The sequence below is a fragment of the Osmerus mordax genome, chromosome 2 (genome assembly GCF_038355195.1).
Source record: "Osmerus mordax isolate fOsmMor3 chromosome 2, fOsmMor3.pri, whole genome shotgun sequence".
In the NCBI taxonomy this organism is placed as follows: Eukaryota; Metazoa; Chordata; class Actinopteri; order Osmeriformes; family Osmeridae; genus Osmerus; species Osmerus mordax.
Window position 1 is genome coordinate 13,267,137 of NC_090051.1, and position 20,377 is coordinate 13,287,513.

At 44.0% G+C, this 20,377-nt stretch overlaps 2 protein-coding genes across 2 annotated transcripts; both read right to left on the minus strand.

The window, feature by feature from the left end:
* Positions 1-2,803: 2,803 nt before the first annotated feature.
* On the minus strand, positions 2,804-3,742 carry LOC136965178 (olfactory receptor 5AN1-like). The gene has a single exon (XM_067259219.1). It carries the CDS (start codon positions 3,740-3,742, stop codon positions 2,804-2,806), a length of 939 nt encoding a protein of 312 aa, XP_067115320.1.
* A 15,179-nt stretch (positions 3,743-18,921) lies between these two features.
* LOC136967010 (olfactory receptor 1D2-like) lies at positions 18,922-19,887 on the minus strand. The gene is given in 1 exon segment (XM_067261091.1): positions 18,922-19,887. A coding segment is annotated over 1 exon segment (966 nt).
* Between the last annotated feature and the right edge of the window lie 490 nt (positions 19,888-20,377).

Here is a 20,377-nt window from a genome sequence, read left to right on the forward strand (position 1 = left end):
CTTGGTTACCAACCCCCCCTATTTCCATACCAGGAGGCTGAGTTAACGGTCCCTCTGTCCAAGCTCACATGCTCTGTGCCTCGGGCCGCACGCAACAGCACAACAACAGGCACCGCGTCCCAGCACCTCAATAAGCCCCCGGTCAGAAGGTTTGGCTGTTTGCTAAAGTTCTCCCACTCAAAGTGTAATCCAAGAAGCTTGCCCCCCCATTTTGTTGGACCCTTCGAGATTGAATCATTTGTTAACCCTTGTGCTGTCCGTCTGCGACTCCCTGCCTCCCTTCGGGTGCACCCCACCTTCCATGTGTCCCAGTTCAAGCCTGTCTCTGAAAGGCATGCTCTGTCATCGCATGCACCTGCTCCGCCGCCCCCCCCCCCGGATCATTGACGATCACCTCGCCTACACGGTCCGGAGGCTGCTGGATGTCCGTGGTCTCGGGGTCCAGTACCTTGTGGATTGGGAGGGCTATGATCCGAAGGAGTAGTCCTGGATTCCTCTGCGCCAGATTCTCGATTCGTCACTCATTCGTTACTTTTGCCGTGCTCACCCGACTGGTTCTGGGCGTTCGCCGGGTGGCGTCCGTCTGATGGGGGTGGTACTGTCATGCCCTCTACCTCTGCCCCCGAGCAGCGGTTTTTGTTTATTTCTGTGTCTACCTGTGGTGGGTGTAGCCATGGTCTCCAGTCCCAATTACCCACACACACTGCCTCAGTCTCCACACCTGTCTCCCATCAACTCATCAGCCCTGCAGTATATCAACCCTGGTTTTCACGTCAATTATCGCCGGATTATAGTTTTGTCTACCTTGGTAGTCCTTCCTCTCGGCTGCTACAGTCATTTAGACGTATTTTGTACTGTGCGAACTGTGTTTTTTCCTGTGTCTTCAGGATCGCCAACCTTCCCACCCTGCCAAACACCTACACAGCCTACCCTGCCTTTCCCATCTGTTTTTGTCACCGCCATTCCACTCTGCAATAAGCCAGGCATTAAAACCTTTCTGGACCATACCTTATCGTTTCGTTAGTCTGTGTTGTGAGCTTGGGTCCAAGGGCCTGTAAGTCGCTCTGGATAAGAGCGTCTACTAAATGTAAATATAGTTAAAGACAGCTCAAAGTCAATGCCACAGCTTAACAAATTTGCAACCTCTAGAATATTCTTTTTTGTGTAAGATTTAATTTCCTTATGACCCACATTTTATAGTACCTACCGTTTATGTACATAAAAATATACTCAACACACTTATTTCCTTTTCAAACATCTACACAGTGTTTTATTGCGAATTTGAGTTAGTGTCAGACCATAAATGAGAGGGTTGAATAATGGAGGACCTATTAGAATTTCAACAGCCAAGAAGTTTTGAAGGCTCTGTGGCAAATCGCTTGAGCCATAATGCATATGCATAACATCCAAAAGAGCAGCAATTGTAATGTTAAATAACGCAAGTAAATGTGGCAAACAAGTTCTCATGAACTTTCCTCTCATGGGCTCATGGAGATTTCTATCCATGGTGATGGTAACAGTAAGGGCAACATTTACCATAATAATAACACAGTAACTGCTTACTTTAAAAGCACTTTACTGCTTACTTTAAAAGCTCCTCGAACCCAGACAGAGAGAGTTCTATTGCAGATAACACATTTTCCATTATAAAAAAAACACAAAAATCTAAACCTTTACAGAATTTATGATGTCATCTCTCTTGTTTGATAATCTGTTTACTGAATATTAATATTGAATTAGATATATCTCATTATATTAAACTTAACATTACATGTACAGTATAAGAAAAAGAAAGATTATTTGAGCAGATATATGATTTATTTTATACTAATGTTAAGTCTGTGCTGTGTAGTTCCAGCCACTATTCTTACCCTTGCTGACTATCAGTTTGGTCCCGGTCTAATCATATATACACATGAGCAGGTTGTTATGAGATTCAATGGGTCCAATCAGTGATCTGACCTTACATCATATCGTAAATCCAGTGAGCTTTCATCTCACAGTGAATTTCATAATATTGCCAGGTCATTGATGCAGACTATAGACAGAATAACAATATGGACACATTCATTCAGCGCTAATTGGTTCTATGGTACAGATTCAGATACGAAAGGTTGCACAAACCCACTTTTTTAATGTAAAATTTAAAAATAATAAGTGCAAACATACTGTATATACATTAAACGTAATGCTCAAAATACAATAAGTAACAAGAAAAAAATTGTCGTAAAATATATTATTATGATAATATTGATTATTTTCTGTGCATAAACAATGAAAGGACATCAGACAGATTTGTGTGATGCTTTGCATCTGAAGTCTCAGGAATGTCTGGTAAACAATTAGTATTCATCCAAAATATTTTTGCAACAAGACATGATGTTAACAATCTATGAACAAGTTATCCTGCAACAAGTTACACTGTAGTACACTATCACTAACGTGAGTTAGCTCAGAACTGGATCAGATACTAACTGGATCACTCATGTTAACAAACAGAGCTACAGCAATGACAAACTTCCCATTCTTCCATATCTCCCTGAAACCACTAGTTTTGTTTAAAATAAAAATAATTGTGTAACTTTTGTGGGACTGGGCCAAGATATAACAGTATTGTGTTTTTCTGAACAAACCTTTGAAAACATTCTTACTGACTACATACAACTGTCAACCCCAAAGTCAATGCCCTTAGCAAATTTGCAACCTCTAGAATATATTTTTTTTTTTAAGGTTTAATTTCCCTATGACCCACCTTTTACAGTACATACCATTTATGCATGTAAACAATATACTCAACACACTATTATTTCCTTTTCAAACATCTACACAGTATTTTATTGCGAATTTGAGTTAGTGTCAGACCATAAATGAGGGGGTTGAATAATGGAGGACCTATTAGAATTTCAACAGCCAAGAAGTTTTGAAGGCTCTGTGGCAAATCGTTTGAGCCATAACGCATATGCATAACATCGAATAGACCAGCAATTGAAATGTTAAATAATGCAAATAAATGTGGCAAACAAGTACTCATGAACTTTCCTCTGTTTTCCAAGGACTTAAAACATGATCTGATCAACTGCATGTAAGAGCAAAATATAAAAATGGCAAGAAGAATATAGAAGAATATTGTTACATATGCAACTACATTGGTTGGTGTGGATGAAGTTACCCAACTGGTCGCATCACATGACAATTTAGCAACCAACCAATTAGCACAGTAGAGTTTCTGTATGTGTGAGCCACACAACCTCAGGTGGAAAGTAAATATAATAGCACTAGCTATAAGGCCAAAAGGAGCAATCCAGGAGAAAGAGACTAACTGTGCCACCCACTGCTTAGTCATGACAGAGTGATATTGCAGTGGTCTACATATTGCTACAAACCTATCATAGGCCATCACAGCTAGCAGACAAATATCAATGCAGAAAGAAGAATATATGACAAAAGCCTGAAACAAACATGCTGCATAGGAGATGACCTGTAAATGAGACAGCAGATCCATCAGAAATTTGGGGTAGAATCCTGCAGTACCAAAAAGTCCATTAATGCACAAATTACAAAGAAAGATATACATTGGCACATGAAAGATTCTGTTAAAGACGATAGTCATGATGACCGTAACATTAACTAGCACAATGACAAAGTAACACAATAAAGTGACAGAGAAGACAAGGACCCTGTAGTCTGTTATGTCTCCAAACCCAGACAGAGTGAATACTGTTACTACTGACATATTTCCCATTTTGCAAAAATAATAAGATTAAATTTAAGACCAAGCTATCTAAAACGAAATGGAAAAGGTCCCTTTCATTCAATGTCCTTATTGAAGGTTTGATCGTAATAATAAAGTATGATACCCAGTTAATATTAAACCTAACCTTACATTATACACAAGATAAGCAAAGAGTCGTTGTACCATGTTAAGCCTGTGCTGTGAAATTACATCTGTGGTTCTTTTCACCATTTTCTTCATTTATTCTCTCTTCACATGCATATTCAAATCTGAAAATTTGATGTGTCCAATCAGGAAGTGGGCACAGTGTTGTGGATTGAGATTGTGGATCTAGTCAACACACTATGATGTCATTATTGGGAGTATGTGATGTAACACATATCACAACACAATACTATTTTGCTGTCTGCTTTGCTTTGTCTGTTTCTTAACAAACTGTAGATGCATGTGTAGGTGTTTTAAATGAAAATTTTCCCCAAAGATTCTTGAACTTCGTATAACTAACGAAGTCATTGATAATTATGGAAATGTTGTTAAAAAGTACAATCAAATATGTATAACATCTTGCCACACCTGAAAAGTGATTCAATCACCTCAGACAAACCTAAGGCCCTGATTGAGACAACACGTCTCCAGCAACCATTTGCTATCCGTTTCGGCGGCGATTTGAACAAAGAACATACCTTGATCAGAACTTTTGAGGAAAAGTTCTTGAGACTTCACCTTTTCTCTTCACCACAAGAGTACAAGGTGGAGAATTATGAGAGGGATATTTGTGTCATGTTTGTTTCTTTGTTTTAATGTTGTGTTCACTGAAATCTTGATTCTAGTAACAACTTCTTCCTGAAAGATAACCACGTTATTCTTGGTATCTACACAAAGCTATCATAATAAAACAATCATTCAACTATATTTTGTAACTGTACCAAGATGTCCAGAACAATATTTGAACAATGGTATGAACCAGCCAGAGATCAGATCACACCTTTGGTAGGTGTGAAGGAAGGAGGGGGGAGTTGAGAACCCAGCTTCCCCCAATCAACATCTGACCCCAGACAGGTCCTCCCTCGAACTCTGAACTGTATAAAGCCCTAAGATGACCATCAATCTCGGACTCCAGCGAAACCGACCATGGCATGAACGCCATTAGGATTGGTGTTCTAAGGACGTCGCCAAGCTTCTCCTGAGATTCAACTTTATAGTGATCACAACACTATCTGGACGTTTAAACAGAAGAACCAACAACGCAATTCTAATTGCGACTTCACTGAGATCCCGCAGACTCAGTCACATGACCCAGCGCAGCCGGGCTTGGACTTCAGATTCTTCAAATGTACCTTTGGCGCGAACCACCCTCAACCTCATTGATCAACCCCTGATCAAACGTAACTATGGCTAACGCTCTTTCCTCCCTGACATGGCATTGGCGTGAGCTCTGTTTATGATTTGTAAGGATGTAATCATTGATTGTACAATTTCTGTCTTTCGTTAAGTTAAACAACTTCATTCTGTTGAAACCAATCTCTCATATCAAACCCATAATCTAACTTGTTCATAAGATCTGTTTACCTGACTTGAATACATTCATTGTAAAGATATTTTGACGTGCGTGTTCACTGATGTTACGATTGGCTCTACACAACAAATTCATTCATAAAGATTAGACTGATTATTACATATTAAACATAGGATTCCCTAATGTCCTAAACCAATATTAGGGTGGTGCCCCGAGACTTTATGATAAATTAAGTATTTCTATATCTTTAAACGAGCAAACCCCGCTACAATGCGTTATGGCTAAAAGTTATTTACCACAAAGTCTTCAGAATTGGGGCGTTCATAATAGTTCCCCCACTACTTTACCCCAAAATTTAAGGTCTTAAACTGACAAAAGTTAGAAACCAATTATGGGTTTCTCTGTGCAAAAAATAAATAGTTGAATATAGAAAAACTGATTTTTACATTTAGGTATTTAAGATTTACCCATTTAAAAACATCTATTCAGCCAACAGATATAAAATAAGAGAATGTTAAAAGTTGATGCATTAAAAGAAATGACCAGATGCATCTAACCATGTAAGTGTGCTTATATCACAGAAAGCGTGGTAGAACTGTCCAACTTCATTTTGTCCATTTCCAAAGCAGCACTAAAAGGGCACGACTCTCGCGCCAATCCCCAGGGAAAGAGCAAATACAAATTGGTCAGCATGCGTGCCCAACCACCCTCCCCGCACAAAGCTCCCTATCCAATTCGCCACAGGTGTACCCGATCATCAATTATCTGTTGTTATTCCTGGCCTGTGACATTACACATAAGACCTAAAGGAACAAGCCAGGAGAAAGAGACTAAATGAATAACATGCTAGTTAGTCATGACAGAGTGATACTGCAGTGGTCTACATATGGCCACAAACCTGTCATAAGTCATCACTGCTAACAGACAAATATCCCGTGATGGGTAATCATCCACTGTCCTTCAGTCCTGCCAGGGGGACACCCCTAAACACAAGTTGACGGGGAGCCTTGCATGTCTTCCAAACTGTACAAAATGAGGGGCAAGCCCAGTACTGCAGTGAACGGTGTTGTTATAGGCCTGGATCAACATTGGGAGTTTAGTTGTCCACTGGGCTTGCAACCCTGGACCCAGGGTTACCAGCAAAGACAATAATGTTCTATTAAATCTCTCACAAGCTCCATTACCTTGGGGGTGGTATGGGGTGGTTCGACTTTTTGTACACCCATACAGGCTGCAGAGTTGGTGTACTACCTCTGACTCGAATGCCCCACCCTGTTCTGCGTAGGCGTTCCGGACAGCCAAAGGGTTGGATGAGCGAAGTCCATACTGCTCTGGCCGTTGTCCGGGCCGTCTAATCCCTGGTGGGCACAGCTATTGCGTACTTCGAAAAAGCATTTGGACTACCCTGAGGTAGTCCAAAGCTACCTCAGGGCCTGGTTTACGCACCACACTGTCTGGACACTCCTCCGTCCACCCTCTCACGTCTCTGGCCATCCCCGGCCAGAAGAAACGGCATCGCAGCAGACTCAAAAACATTTCTGTACTGGCATGGCCCGAGGTCTGGTGGTATTCCTTCCAGACTTCCAAGCGATCCAGGGCAGGAACCAGTACTTGGAACACTGCAACTCCGGTCCCCGATTCCTGTCCCTGTCGGCCCAACACCCCATTTTGAAATTCCAGTTGATCCCACTCCAGCATCTAGGGCTGCATCGATGACACACAACTACGGGTTTGGAAAATGTAATGAACTTTCATTTGACACAACTTGCTCACTTCGTCAGCTTCTTCCTCCAGGGACCCGGTGTCGAGGCCGCCGTAGGGTCCTCGGGCCGCCTCTCCAATCGCTGGACATTAGCCTGTACCACAGCCGCTCGGGCTTCACCGGGTAGGCGGGACAAAGCATCGGCATTCTTGTTGGCGTACCCTGGTCGGTACTTCATGGAAAAAGAGAAGTTAGCTAATTGTGCCAGTCTCCAAATGGACCAGCGGATTGTTATCGGTAAAAACAGTAAAGGTGGTTCCCCATAGATAGTCTTTGAACTTCTCCGTAACGGCCCACTTTAGGGGCAAGGACTTCTAACTTGAAAGAGCTATAGTTCGGGTCATTTCTCTCAGTCGGGTGAAGGCTTCGGCTGGCATAGGCGATGACCCATTCTGTTCCTTTTTGCAACTGAGAAAGCACTGCTCCTAGCCCATCCAGGCTAGGGTCCGTATAGAGTCCAAACGGTAAGCTAAAATCTGCATACGCCAATACAGGGGCACTCAATAATGCTTGCTTTAGCTCATCAAATGCTTGCTGGCATGCTGGAGACCAGTGGATCTTAGCCACTGATTACAGCCTTGCCTTGTAACTTTTGGTTTAAGGGGCCAACCATCTGGGAGAAAGCTGGGAGAAACCGCCTATAATGTCCCACAAACACCAAAAAGTTGAGTCATTGTCCGAGGCACTGGCCACTCCCGTACTGCGGCAGTCTTCTCAGGGTCCGTGGTGACCCCTTGTTGACTTACTATGTGGCCCAGATATTTCACCTCCTTCCGGCAAAGACATCACTTTAAACCATGCTCTTGGAGACGCTGGAATACTTGTCAAAGGTGCTGGAGGTGGCTGTTGAAACATGGAGAAAACACAATTATATCATCCAGATAGATTAACAGGAAATAATTTACTAACCCTCCTAGGCACCGCTGCATCAGGCGCTGGAACGTCGCTGGGGCATTGCACAGACCGAATGGCATCCGGTTAAACTGACAAAGCCCTATTGGGGTAGCCAAAGCAGTCTTTTCCTGGTCTGTGGGGTGGACCTGCACTTGCCAATACCCACTCGCCATGTCGAGGTTGGAATACCAGGCTGCTTCCTTGAGGTTGGTAAGAGACTTCTATCCTTGGCAGCGGGAAAGCATCTTTGTGAGTCACCGAGTTCAGCTGCCGGTAGTCTACGCAGAAACTCCAAGAGCCATCCTTCTTCATCACCAGTACCACTGGCGCAGCCCAAGGGCTGGCACTTTCCTGCACCACCGCAGTGGCCCTGTAACAATGACTGTAATGGAAAAGGCTAGGGGGTACTGGTCTGTACCTCTCACAAACCGGTGGGGCATCTCCCGTGGGTATCTGGTGTAGGACCGTGTTCGTATGGCCAAAGTCATCCTCGTCCGCAGCGAAATTACTTGTCCAGACATTCATTTCGGTCTCTGGGTCAAGACGTAACACCGACTGTCGAGGCAGTTTGGCGGTGCCCCAAAATTCCTTGGATGGTTTAACTGTAGTGCTGTGGGCCCATCGACATGCAGTGAAAGCCTTATCCCACGCCAGGCCTGCTGCGAATGGAAGCTTAGACTTGAATGCACCCACGCCAGGGTGAGTGCTCTGGGAAACAATCTTCCAGCAATCTTTGAGCACATTCATACCCAGCACCCCAAACTCAGAGCCCAAACAAGAGTCTGTAACAATGAATACTCCCTTGTTCACCACTTGTATTCCACCAAGCTCCATGTCCACCACTGCGTACCCCATATATGGAATGTGTAGTCCATTTGCTGCAGTCAGTTTTAGCCAAGTCAGATCCTGTATGCTGCCCAGCATTAAATCTGAAAAATGTCTCTGAAAAAGAGTGACTGAACAGGGTTACTTGGGGGCCACTATCCAGTATACAAGGGGTCTTCTCACCCCTTATCGTCACGCTGACTTCCGGACACTTGCCAACAAAAGAGGGCTCGTTTGTGGGCGCCTGTCCCTTCCACAGTCGTTTGCCCTATAACAGCCGTGGAGACAAAAAATCCCCCGATGAAGCCCCCCGTCGAGGGCAGAAACGCTGGGTATGGCCTGCCTGCTCACAGTCTAGACATATAGGTTGACCTTCCATATTCCAGCGATACCTTGGTGGCCCCCCGGTCAGTCCCCCGTCGTCTGGTCTGCTCCTCCTCTGCCTGGGTGGTTCCATTAGCTGGCGACGAGCTGGTGGAGGAATTGGCGTAGACGCCCCTAGGGACAGCGTGGACAGATGTGCCCTGACTTCATCAATAAGTGATTTACTTAACGTAGTCATTTGCTCCTTGACCTCCTGTTTAAGCTATGACCTAATTGACTTTTTAAATTCTTCAAATTCCTGTTGAGTCGGCCCCCCCCAGCAGTGCTACCGTAGCTGCGGGTCTAGGTGGTAAAGGTAGTATAGAAGAGGCCGATGGTCTCGTACCATAGGTACGGTATACTTGGGAATCTTCGCCAGGGGCTGCCTGTGCTGGTGATGAGGCGATGGTGGATGCCAGTGTTTGTGGGTAGTGAGCGAAATGGTCTCCCCCCTCCTTGGCTGCAGGGTAGTTAGCTGCCAGCCTTGGCTCAGCGCGAGTACAGTAAGACTGCAAATCCCCATCAGTCCCCTTATGAGACAAAGCCCTTGCCACGGTACATACCTCTGTAATCGTGACGGCCGGTTTACGGCGGACTTCGCACTGTAGTTCCTGTTGAATGGGGCCTGGTCGAAGTCCTCGGATGAATTGTTATCTCAGCATCTGGTCATGGACTGGCCCACTCTCAGCTGGGCTCTTCCCCTGCCACCTGTGATACAGTTCACGGAAACACAAAATGAAAGCCCCAATTCCTTCCTCAGGCTCTTTGCTTGCATTCAAAGAAAAGGGCCCTTACTAGGTCTACCGGCTGGTCGCCAGCATAGAGAGTTGCCAAGAAGTCTAGGATCTTTTCATATCTTTTCTTAATAATTTCATGTTCCTTTGCTCCAGTGGAAGTAACATTACTTCTCTTTTCGCAACCCCTTCCAGAGCAATTTGTACAAAATCAATTTTCTGTGCCGCAGACTACCAGTGATCACCCACTTGCCAACCGTCCGAAATATCCCTTCACGATTGGTGCTCTCAGTAGGGCGCAGAACAGTTAGTTTCGGTTCCAGTTGTATGACTCCCTGACTCTCTCCATTATCGCCAACACGTAATTACGAACGTCTTTTCCTGAATGTACCCGGTCGACCGGTCACGTCCGGTCTATTACTCTCTGTGTCTCCTTTTCCCCTCTTGCCAACATGTCAGCCCTTTTCTCCTCTTCGCGGCCGCATTCCCACGCCGCTGAGGATCCAATCACGACAGGACCGACAGCTGCGCCTACAAAGCAATTAGCGCTACTCCACACAGTCCTCTCACATCAGTCCATACACGCGACAACTGTAGGCGTCTAAGGGGAGACAAGGGACGTGGCTGGGAGCGAGGAACCCTTTCACGGCGGCCCTCACGGAGCCGGTTGTCTAACCGGATAGACAAGGAGATGAGTTGTTCCAGGTCGGCTGGTTCGTCCCGGGACCCCAACTCATCCTTCATGGTCTCAGTCCCTGGTGGAAGCGGCCCGCGGAGGAGCAGGAGGGGCCTGGTGAGGCTGGAGGGCCCCAGGGCAGCCAGGACCTCATTGAGGGTGTGGGAGAGGGTCTGCATGGTTTCCTCATGATGTGCCAGGACTACACCTTGGTGACCGAGTAGCACATTTGCAATATGCAGTGTAGCGTCATGAGAAGAGCTGACTAGGGCAGGCAAGAGTGAGGCAGTGCAACAGGGTGGGAAGGACCACACAAAAACAGGTTCCACAAGAAGATGGGCACTTTATTTTCCAGGAGCAGACCATAAAACAAACTCAGGCAGGTTCCTGAGACAGTCCAGCAAAAATCCACAAAAGTTGTGGATTGACTTTCACCTTCAAAGCCGTCCTTCACTCACCCCACAGGGCTTAGTATGCCACTTGCTTCTCTCTGGTCCAAACTAACCAGCCGTGTGGCCCTTGTCTCTCTGGTTTCTTTCCCTGCTCTTTCCCCTCCCCCCCTTTTCTAGTCCTAACTTAAAGGTGACTTGACATGAAAACTTCACTTTAGGAGGTTATTTAACATTAATATGAGTTCCCCTAGCCTGCCTTTGGTCCCCCAGTGGCTAGAATTTTCGATAGGTGTAAACCAAGCCCTGGGTGTTCTTCTCCGCCTTTGAGAAAATGAAGGCTCAATTGCTCTGTTTGAAAATCTCCTCCTTGTGACGTCACAAGGAGGAAGGTTACCTCCCCTCTCTCTGCTTTGCCCGTCCAGAGAATCTGGCCCGCCCATAAGAAACTGAGCTACGACCGTGCAAGTGTTTTTATCCTCGAGAGACATCATGGCTTGCAAACGAACGAAGCATTACATTTGCTCAGTTTGGATGTACAAAGGAAAACTAAAATAATTTTACAGTTCCTTCATCCGAGCCTCTGAAGACCCAGTGTCTTAATTTTATTTTCTCTGGAAATGCGCCTAGACAACTTCTGTTGCAGGCGCATTTGTTTTGTATGTCTGCGCCAAACACTTCAGCCACAACTGTTTCCTCAACTTGAGCTAATACAAAACTGGCCTTGCTGAAATTAAATTCTGGATCAGTACTAACTCTCCTTCGTCCAGCTACTAACCTCGGACAAGTAAGTTAACTAACGCTATATCATTTTGTAGCTTTACTGTATATGGTTACCTAGCTTGCTACCCTTAGAATGTGGCTGTAACATTAGCTCTGCAGCTAACAGCTGAGTTACTGTCGCTAATGGAAAGGTAGATAGCATCAAGTATGTGTGTGTATACACATGCTGTAACGTGAGTGTTGTACACTTCTTTGTTATTTGGATAACCGTTCTGCTGTTGGTCTTATGGCACGCGCGATATCCGCCTTTCCCCTCACTGAAATGACTGAGTGTGTACCTCTGCAAACCAGGATTATCAGATGAGAATGGGCAAATTCGAGGCATCTTACAGCAACGGGGTTACAGCCATTGCGATACATCCATTCTAAACATTAGCGCATGGTGCCGCCCCTCCGCTCCTCATTAGCATTTAAAGCTACAGACACCAAAACAGCTCGTTCTGAGGAAAGCTCCTTGTGGGACTGCTAGTAGTGGCTGTAATTCTGCACCAAGGCTGAATTTCGGGAAAGAGACTTCTGATACAGTATTAGGGGACCACTAAGGCCCATATAAAAGCATCCAAAAACAGCATGTCATGTCACCTTTAATTAGGTGGCTCAAACATCTACACCTGTCCACTTGGTGAGGGATTCTGGGAGATGTAGTGTGGGCCATTGCCACCATTTTGGGGTGTTGCCACCTCTCTGGTCCAGGGATGCAACATCCCTCCACTACCTGTAGTGTGGGCCATTGAGAGAATTGTTTTTCGGAAACTGCAAAATAGCACCAGGGAACGTTTGCGCCGGAACACGCCTCCTTTTTCGCTGAACCGCCCACGGGAGCGCAAGGTCATTTCGACGTGCGTCTGTAGAGGGAAAAGTCCACTTTACGTCGAGTGCAAACTAGGAATGATACTTGCGTCGTTGACAAAGTAAATTGCGCTGGGTGCAAGATCGGGCCCTTAGACTTCTCAATCACATTCAGCTCACACATCTTTCTGACCTCCTCCTCAATCAGTTTATTGCGAGCCTCCGGCACCCGATACGGCTTTAGGTTGACCGTTTTTCCTAGAGGGGTGCCTATTTCATGCTCCACTAGGTGGGTGCAACCCGGGAGGGCTGAAAAGACATCCTGATTGCCATCCATTAGCTCTTTTGCTTGTTGTAGTTGGTGAGGGGAGAGGTCTGGGACCCACTGCACTTCCTCCTTGGCCCGTTCCTTTGCCTCTTGGGAGGCAACACACAACAACGTCTCCCGAGCATGCCATTTCTTTAGGAGGTTCACATGGTAAATTTGCTCAGCTTTCCTCTTCCCCGGTTGTCGTACTTTGTAGTTGACCTCCCCCACTTTTTCGATTACTTCAAATGGACCCTGCCATGTTTCCAAACTTACATTCCACCGTGGGGACCAGAACCAGGACTCTGTCTCCTGGGTTGAATTCTCTGGGTTGAGCGGTTCGGTCATAGGCTGCCCTCTGGTCCCTCTGAGCTTTTTCCATGTGTTCCTTCACCATGGGGATTACCTCGGCCATCCGTTCCCGCATCGCCCCTACATGTTCAATCATGGTGCGATGAGGACAGGGTTGCTCCTTCCAGGTCTCCTTGGCAATGTCCAGAAGACCCCTGGATTTGTGTGAATACAACAAGTCAAAGGGTGAGAAGCCTGTAGAAGACTGCGGAACTTCTCTTACCGCAAACAGGAGGTAGGGGAGAAGCTGGTCCCAGTTTCTTCTGTCTTTGTTGATGGCCTTTCTCAACATGGCTTTGAGGGTCTTATTAAATCTCTCCACTAAACCGTCCGTCTGGGGGTGGTACACAGAGGTCCTCACCTTTTTTACTTGCAAAAGAGTACACATCTCCATGGTTACTCTAGACATAAAGGGGGTCCCTTGATCAGTGAGAATCTCTTTTGGAATCCATACCCGACTACAGAAAAGGAATAGCTCTTTTGCTATCTGTTTCGCATTCGCCTTTCTTAAGGGCACGGCTTCCGGTTATCGGGTAGGGTATTCCACGATGACCAAGATGTATTGGTGTCCCCGAGCACTCTTGGGTAAGGGCCCCACGATATCCATCCCCACCCTTTCAAAGGGTGTTTCTATGATGGGTAACTGGACCAGGGTGCTCCTGTAAGTTTCCTTTGGCGCCTTGACCTGGCATTCCGGGCAACTGCGACAATAGTTTTCTACCTCCTTGTGAACGCCTGTCCAAAAGAACCTCTGTAATACTCTTTCCTTTGTCTTCTCCATGCCCAAGTGGGCCCCAAGCACGTGAGTATGGGCTAATTGAAGGACTGTGGGACGATGAGATTGTGGCACCAGGAGCTGTTCAATAACTTTCTCATTACTTTTTATGGCCTGGTACAATAGGCCACTGCCAGGAAATATGGCCAGACTCGCCACATCGAAAGCACTGGCGAGGCTCAGGGTTCGAGAACCCCCGTGGCTGTGTTGGATAACCAGCTCTATTCAGGGGGCTGGACTGAGGGCTGACCGGGTTGGCTCGTTTTTGTCGCCTCCCCCTGGGCTGATCCGGGACCGGAGCTATCCGCTCTTTAGGGGTTGGGCGGAACAATTCTGAGGCAGCCTGGTACTGCTCTACGGCTTCCACTAGCTCCATGGTGGTTGTTAACCGTTGGGAGCTAACTATCCTTTTGGCCTCATACTAAATTTGGTAATGCCATGTCGACCCAGAATCTCTGCCTTTAGCGGGTCATAGTCTTGAGCCACACTGGTCTCTAAATCCTGGAAGGCTTTAAGTGACTCCCCAGAGAGAAAAGGGGCCAAAAGTCCAACCCACTGCGTCTTCGCCCACCCCTCCAGATGGGCTGTAGCCTCAAAGGCATACAGGTAAGCTTCTACATCATCCGTTGCTCCCAGTTTTGGGATAAACTCCCCAGCCTTTGGCTTTGCCCTGGCCAATTGTTGAATCTCCAGCTCTTTTAGGCGATTAGCCTTTGTGTGCTGTTGTACTAAGGCTGCATTGGTTTCTTGCTGAGCCCTCAGGTTTTCCACAAGTATCTGTAGCAGCTGCTCCATTTTCGTTTGGGGTTTGCTTGCCTGGAGTTTTGAAAAACGTTGGGTCAAGTCTTCTATATCCTGCCCCCTACTCATCTGCACTCCGCCTCACTGCCCGCATCCTCCACCATCTGTAGCGTCATGAGAAGAGCTGGCTAGGGCAGGCAAGAGTGAGGCAGTGCAACAAGGTGGGAAGGACCACGCAAAAACAGGTTCCACAAGAAGAGGGCACTTTATTTTCCAGGAGCAGACCAAAAAACAAACTCAGGCAGGTTCCTGAGACAGTCCAACAAAAATCCACAAAAGTTAAACAAAAATGACTTTCCCCTTCAAAGCCGTCCTTCACTCGCCCAATAGGGCTTAGTATGCCACCTGCTTCTCTCTGGTCCAAACTAACCAGCTGTGTGGCCTTTGTCTCTCTGGTTTCTTTCCCTGCTCTTTCCCCTCCCCCCCTTTTCTAGTCCTAACTTAATTAGGTGGCTCACACATCTACACCTGTCCACTTGGTGAGGGATTCTGGGAGATGTAGTGTGGGCCATTGCCACCATTTTGGGGTGTTGCCACCTCTCTGGTCCAGGGATGCAACATCCCTCCACTACCTGTCCCCTGGTGATGTCACAGCAGGTAGTTTCGACATCAGTAAACACATTAACTTATGTAACAAAATTCACTGATCTAATCTGAAAGTATTCACTTTATATTGTCCTGTAAGATAGCCAGTATTTCATCCATATAGAAATCCCTTTAAAAGCAGCTATGTCAGCAGCAGTCAGCACTGCTAACCTGGCCATATTGGTTAAATAGCGAATTTACTTCTAAAGAACAGTAGGCTATAAGGTACCCAAAAATGTATTTGTGAAATGTCTATTGAAAGGTTGTCCAGCAAGCGAGTATGCCTATAGCAAAGAAAATCAAATCCCTGTTGTATTTCTAGGCTAAACCTTTGGGACTTTGTGTATTCCAGAGCCATTAGTCTACAGTAACAATTGTAGCGAATAATCTTCCAGTTACACCTACTGAAATAAACCATCCCCTAAAATATAGTATTTTTCTTAGTTAGTTAGACAGTATTTCATCAGTAAAATAGTCTTGGATTTTCTGTATCACACTGGCATAAATAATGTTGTTCATGTCTTGTGCCGGTTTTCATCTCGTTATATCCATATTGTTTTGGCTCACGAGAGCTAGCTGAGTGCAACTCAGTCAACTGGGAGTCAGGTGGCTGAGCGGTTACGGAATCGGGCTAGTAATCAGAAGGTTGCCAATTCCATTCCCGGCCGTGCCAAATTATGTTGTGTCCTTGGGCAAGGCACTTCACCCTACTTGCCTTGGGGGTAATGTCCCTGTACTTACTGGAAGTCGCTCTGGATAAGAGCGTCTGCTAAATGACTAAATGTAAACTCAAGATGGCTGAGCTGAGAGCCAAAATGTCGGCAAATAATCTTTTTGAAATGTCAAACTGCTTATCGAAACAATGTCAATCGCAGCACTGCACTCCATTGGATTATAAAAAGGACACCTGCAAAATATTAACTTTGCAGAGTGCCGGGTTCTTGACATAATCGTGGGAAACTAAACACATTCTAATACGCACACACACACACACAGATTCCTGGCATTATTAAAGAGATGGTCAGATTCTCTACCACTAAGCTATCTAACCTCTTGTACTTGTGTGTTAAAATAATTGTGTATCAGTGATGTAAAATGTATAAAGTAACAAATAAAAAATAATTTGGGTTAAGATGGAACTATTAAGTTATAATAACAGTTTGTTATTATTACTAGATGTCAACAGTACACGATCTCCAGGCCACTTAGTTAGCCATGTTTCAGTGGACAATGGGGTGGTTTGTTTTCACATGATAGGTGGCAATAGGTTTTATTTATATAATAATATTCTTGATATTTATACTCCATAATGCACATTTCTGCAGAGTACTGATGACCCTGTAACACTTTGCCAAATATTGGGATGGCCTAAATGATGGTCACTCTACACAAATTATTGCACATCACTGTAGTTGCGCTCATCAACTCGCGTTTCCATGCAATCATATAAATCAATCATGTAAATTAAATGTATACTATTATTAAATGTCTCAGTTCATATTCAAATGAATGATAAAAGGACTGAAAATATTTTATTGATAACATGACTGACGTAGGGGGAGTCTGTAATTGTTAGGGATGCGTATTGATAAGATTTTAACGATTCCGACTCCTTATCAATTCCTGCTTATGGATTTGATTCTTTATCGATTCTCTTATCGATTCTCCCCTCTACAGCCAACTAAGTCTGTGCGTCCTGCACCCCCCCCCACACACACACTCGTTCTAAGCGAATTTCTCAAACTGGCTTTGACTGGCTCTAAAATGAGCTAATACCTACCACCTCTAGGCCTCTTCAGGCCTCTGTTTTCAAAACAAAATCTAGTCGGAGATAGAAACTTTCAGTTTCCTTGTGTTCAAGCTTCTATTACTCAACACTAGTAGGACTTACAGGGGTCCTAACAACAGGGGAAATAACTTCAGTGTCACCTTTCAAAAGAGACCATTTACATGCATGTACTCCAAATGGTTCAACAACAGCTTTCAATGTACTTTGGGTATGTTGTTTAGGCGTTTTCAGGCACATTTAACAGGACTATTAAAAAGTTATACAATTAAAATGCTAAGTTTAATAATGGATTAAAAATCACGCGAACGTTTGCTGATAACACACGCCGCCCTGATAACGTGAAATGATCAATAAGATTAATACTAATGGGAGACGAATGCCGGAGCTAAAATGTATGCTTCAAACGACGGGACAGAAGATAACTAGATCGACTACACACAATAAAGGCAAATTGCTTCACACAGTAACAAGTGGTTGTGATCACTTTTGAGAAGTTTAGCTCGACCTTAGATAGTTAGAGATGAAGCGTGAACGTTAGCTGCGCTGCTGCATGCATCGAACACATGACGTTCCAGTAACTTCAATCCATGCTGTGTGTTCAAATGCTTCTTCATATTTGTAGTATTTCCTCCCTTTGACGAAATAGACTTTTTACACGCGTTACAAGTGGCGTTGTTGTCATTTTGTCGTGTGAAATACAACCAAACTGTAGAACGCTTCTTCCTAGTTGCCATGTTTGCTGCAGTCTGTGCAGCAAACATGGCTGCACAGACTGAGGAATTTTGCTAACGATTCCAAGGAATCGATTCACTGGGAACCGGTTCTAAACAAGAACCGGTTCTCGATACCCATCCCTAGTAATTGTATGTCACTAGTGGCCAGTCAACACAAATTGTGTGCAAAGTCATCGTTAAAGACTCCGCAATTAACACTCTCAAAAACAACAAACACATTCTTAGCATTCTACCTCCCCCTATAAGCTAACATTTGTAGCTACACCCGTCACGGATCACCTTGCATCCTTTCTCCAAGTGAAAACCCTCAAATGAAGTAGGTAACATCTATGTTTGAGCTGCCTGCCTGTTGGAGAGCCCTCTGTCTTTCCCTCCCATGTCCAGATTTGCTTTCAGCACTCTGTTTTTTTATGGCGTTATGGGTTTATTATTTCCATACATTCCGACATCGGCCGAATCCAAAGCTTTACACATCCTCTCCATACACTACTTATTCACAAAAGGTCACATCGCATCTCTTTATTTCTGTTATCATTTATAGCATCAAACACATTTTAAACATTACTAATACAAACTATAAACACTTGGACATGATTTTAATAGAAGTACAGAGCATGTGTTACAGTTTCAGGTGACAACTTAAATCCTGAAAATTAGTCATTAACAAGAGCATCTGAAAGAATGAATATCTCGTAACTAATGAGAAAATAACTGCTGTAAAAATATTAACTTTATCAGGTTAACAATAGTAACAGGCATACACCTCATATCCAGAATATAACTACCACTCCAAATCCTCCATTCTATCCAACTCAAGTGTTCTTCTGCATTAGGTTTGGAAGATCTAATGTTATATACCTGCTATAGTTAAGCTATGATGGAGTAGTATATACATTTGTTATATCACAACACGTTTAGTTTCAAGACATTTATAAGCACTGAAAAACAAAAAAGTTCCACAAAAAGCATGTCCTGCTTCTTTTTTTTTTACACAAATCATATCTAATGTTGAATGTCTGTTTGAACAGACATCTTAACTATGTCCTGCTTATCAGTGTTTTCTTATTTCCTTTTTACCGTCTGTTCATTTTTCCTGCCATGTACAAGTTAATCCATCAGTTCATTTTCCAACACATACGCAGCATTTTGTTTCTAATGTGAGTCAGTGTGAGACCATAAACAAGGGGATTAAACAATGGAGGAACTATGACTATTTCCATAGCCATGAAGTTTTGAAGGCTTTGTGGCAAATCAAATGAGCCATAACGCATGTACAGAACATCAAAAAGTCCAGCAATTGAAATATTTACTAATGCAATTAAATGTGGCAGACAGGTCTGCATAAATTTTCTTCTGTTCTCTATCACATTCAGACAGGATCTGATAATGAATACATAAGTGCAAACTATGAAAACACAAAGACAAACATAAAACAACATTGTAACATATCCTATTACATTGGTTGGGGTGGTTGATGTCACCCAACTCGTAGCAGCACAGGAGAGTTTAGCAATCAGCCAATAAGCACAGAAGATCTTCTGTATGTGGGAGCCACACAGCCTCAGTCTGGTAATTAATATTACACCGGCGGACATAAGACCAAGAGGAGCAAACCAGGAGAAAGAGACTAACTTGGCCATCTTATGCTTAGTCATGACAGAGTGATACTCTAGTGGTCTACATATTGCCACATACCTGTCATATGCCATCACTGATAAAATGCAAATGTCACTGCATACATAGGAGTATATTACAAAAGCTTGACACAGACATCCTTCATAAGCGATCACATTATAATGAGACAGTAAATCAAAAAGAAACTTGGGGTAGAAACCCACAGTCCCAAAAAGTCCATTGATGCACAAATTGCACAGGAGGATGTACATGGGCTGATGGAGATATTTATCCAAGATGATGGTCATAATGACAACAACATTTACCATAACAATCACACAGTAAAACAGTAAAGTGAGAAAGAAGAGTATAATGTTGTAGTCTGTTGTGACATTCAACCCAGAGAGAGTAAAATCAATAACAATAGATCCATTTTCCATTTTCAGTTTCAAAATATATTACACCATACTACACTGCACTCAACAATTATACTATATTTAGTTTTACAAGGAACTGAAGGTTCACAACATTACTGTAAATCTGCCAGTTGTACCCTTATTCTAAATATATTAAGTCCAGATCAGTTTACTTGAGTTAAACAAGATTTAAAATGGTCACTTACTTTATAATTATTTTATCAAAAACTTTACTCAGATACTTACACATGAGCTCTTGAGCCCTACTAAACAGCATACAGACTGTCATAAACAGAAACATAAATCAAATAAGTTCCAATGTGAGCCATACCTAATATCAATGAGCTAAACATACAGCACATTATGTATGTTTCCATCTACAGTGGCAGTATTCCCCTCTACCTATATGAGCACATTACCTGGTTGCTCTGGTAATGGAAATGTCCAATCAGAGACCTGAATGCAAAGAATCTCAAGATTGAGACACTTTGTGATAAGCAATGTATTAACAATGACACACTACTGTTCTTGTGGGAGGAAA

Coding starts and splice junctions, on each gene's coding strand:
- LOC136965178 (XM_067259219.1), bottom strand. CDS start 3,742: ATGGGAAATATGTCAGTAGTAACAGTATTCACTCTGTCTGGGTTTGGA.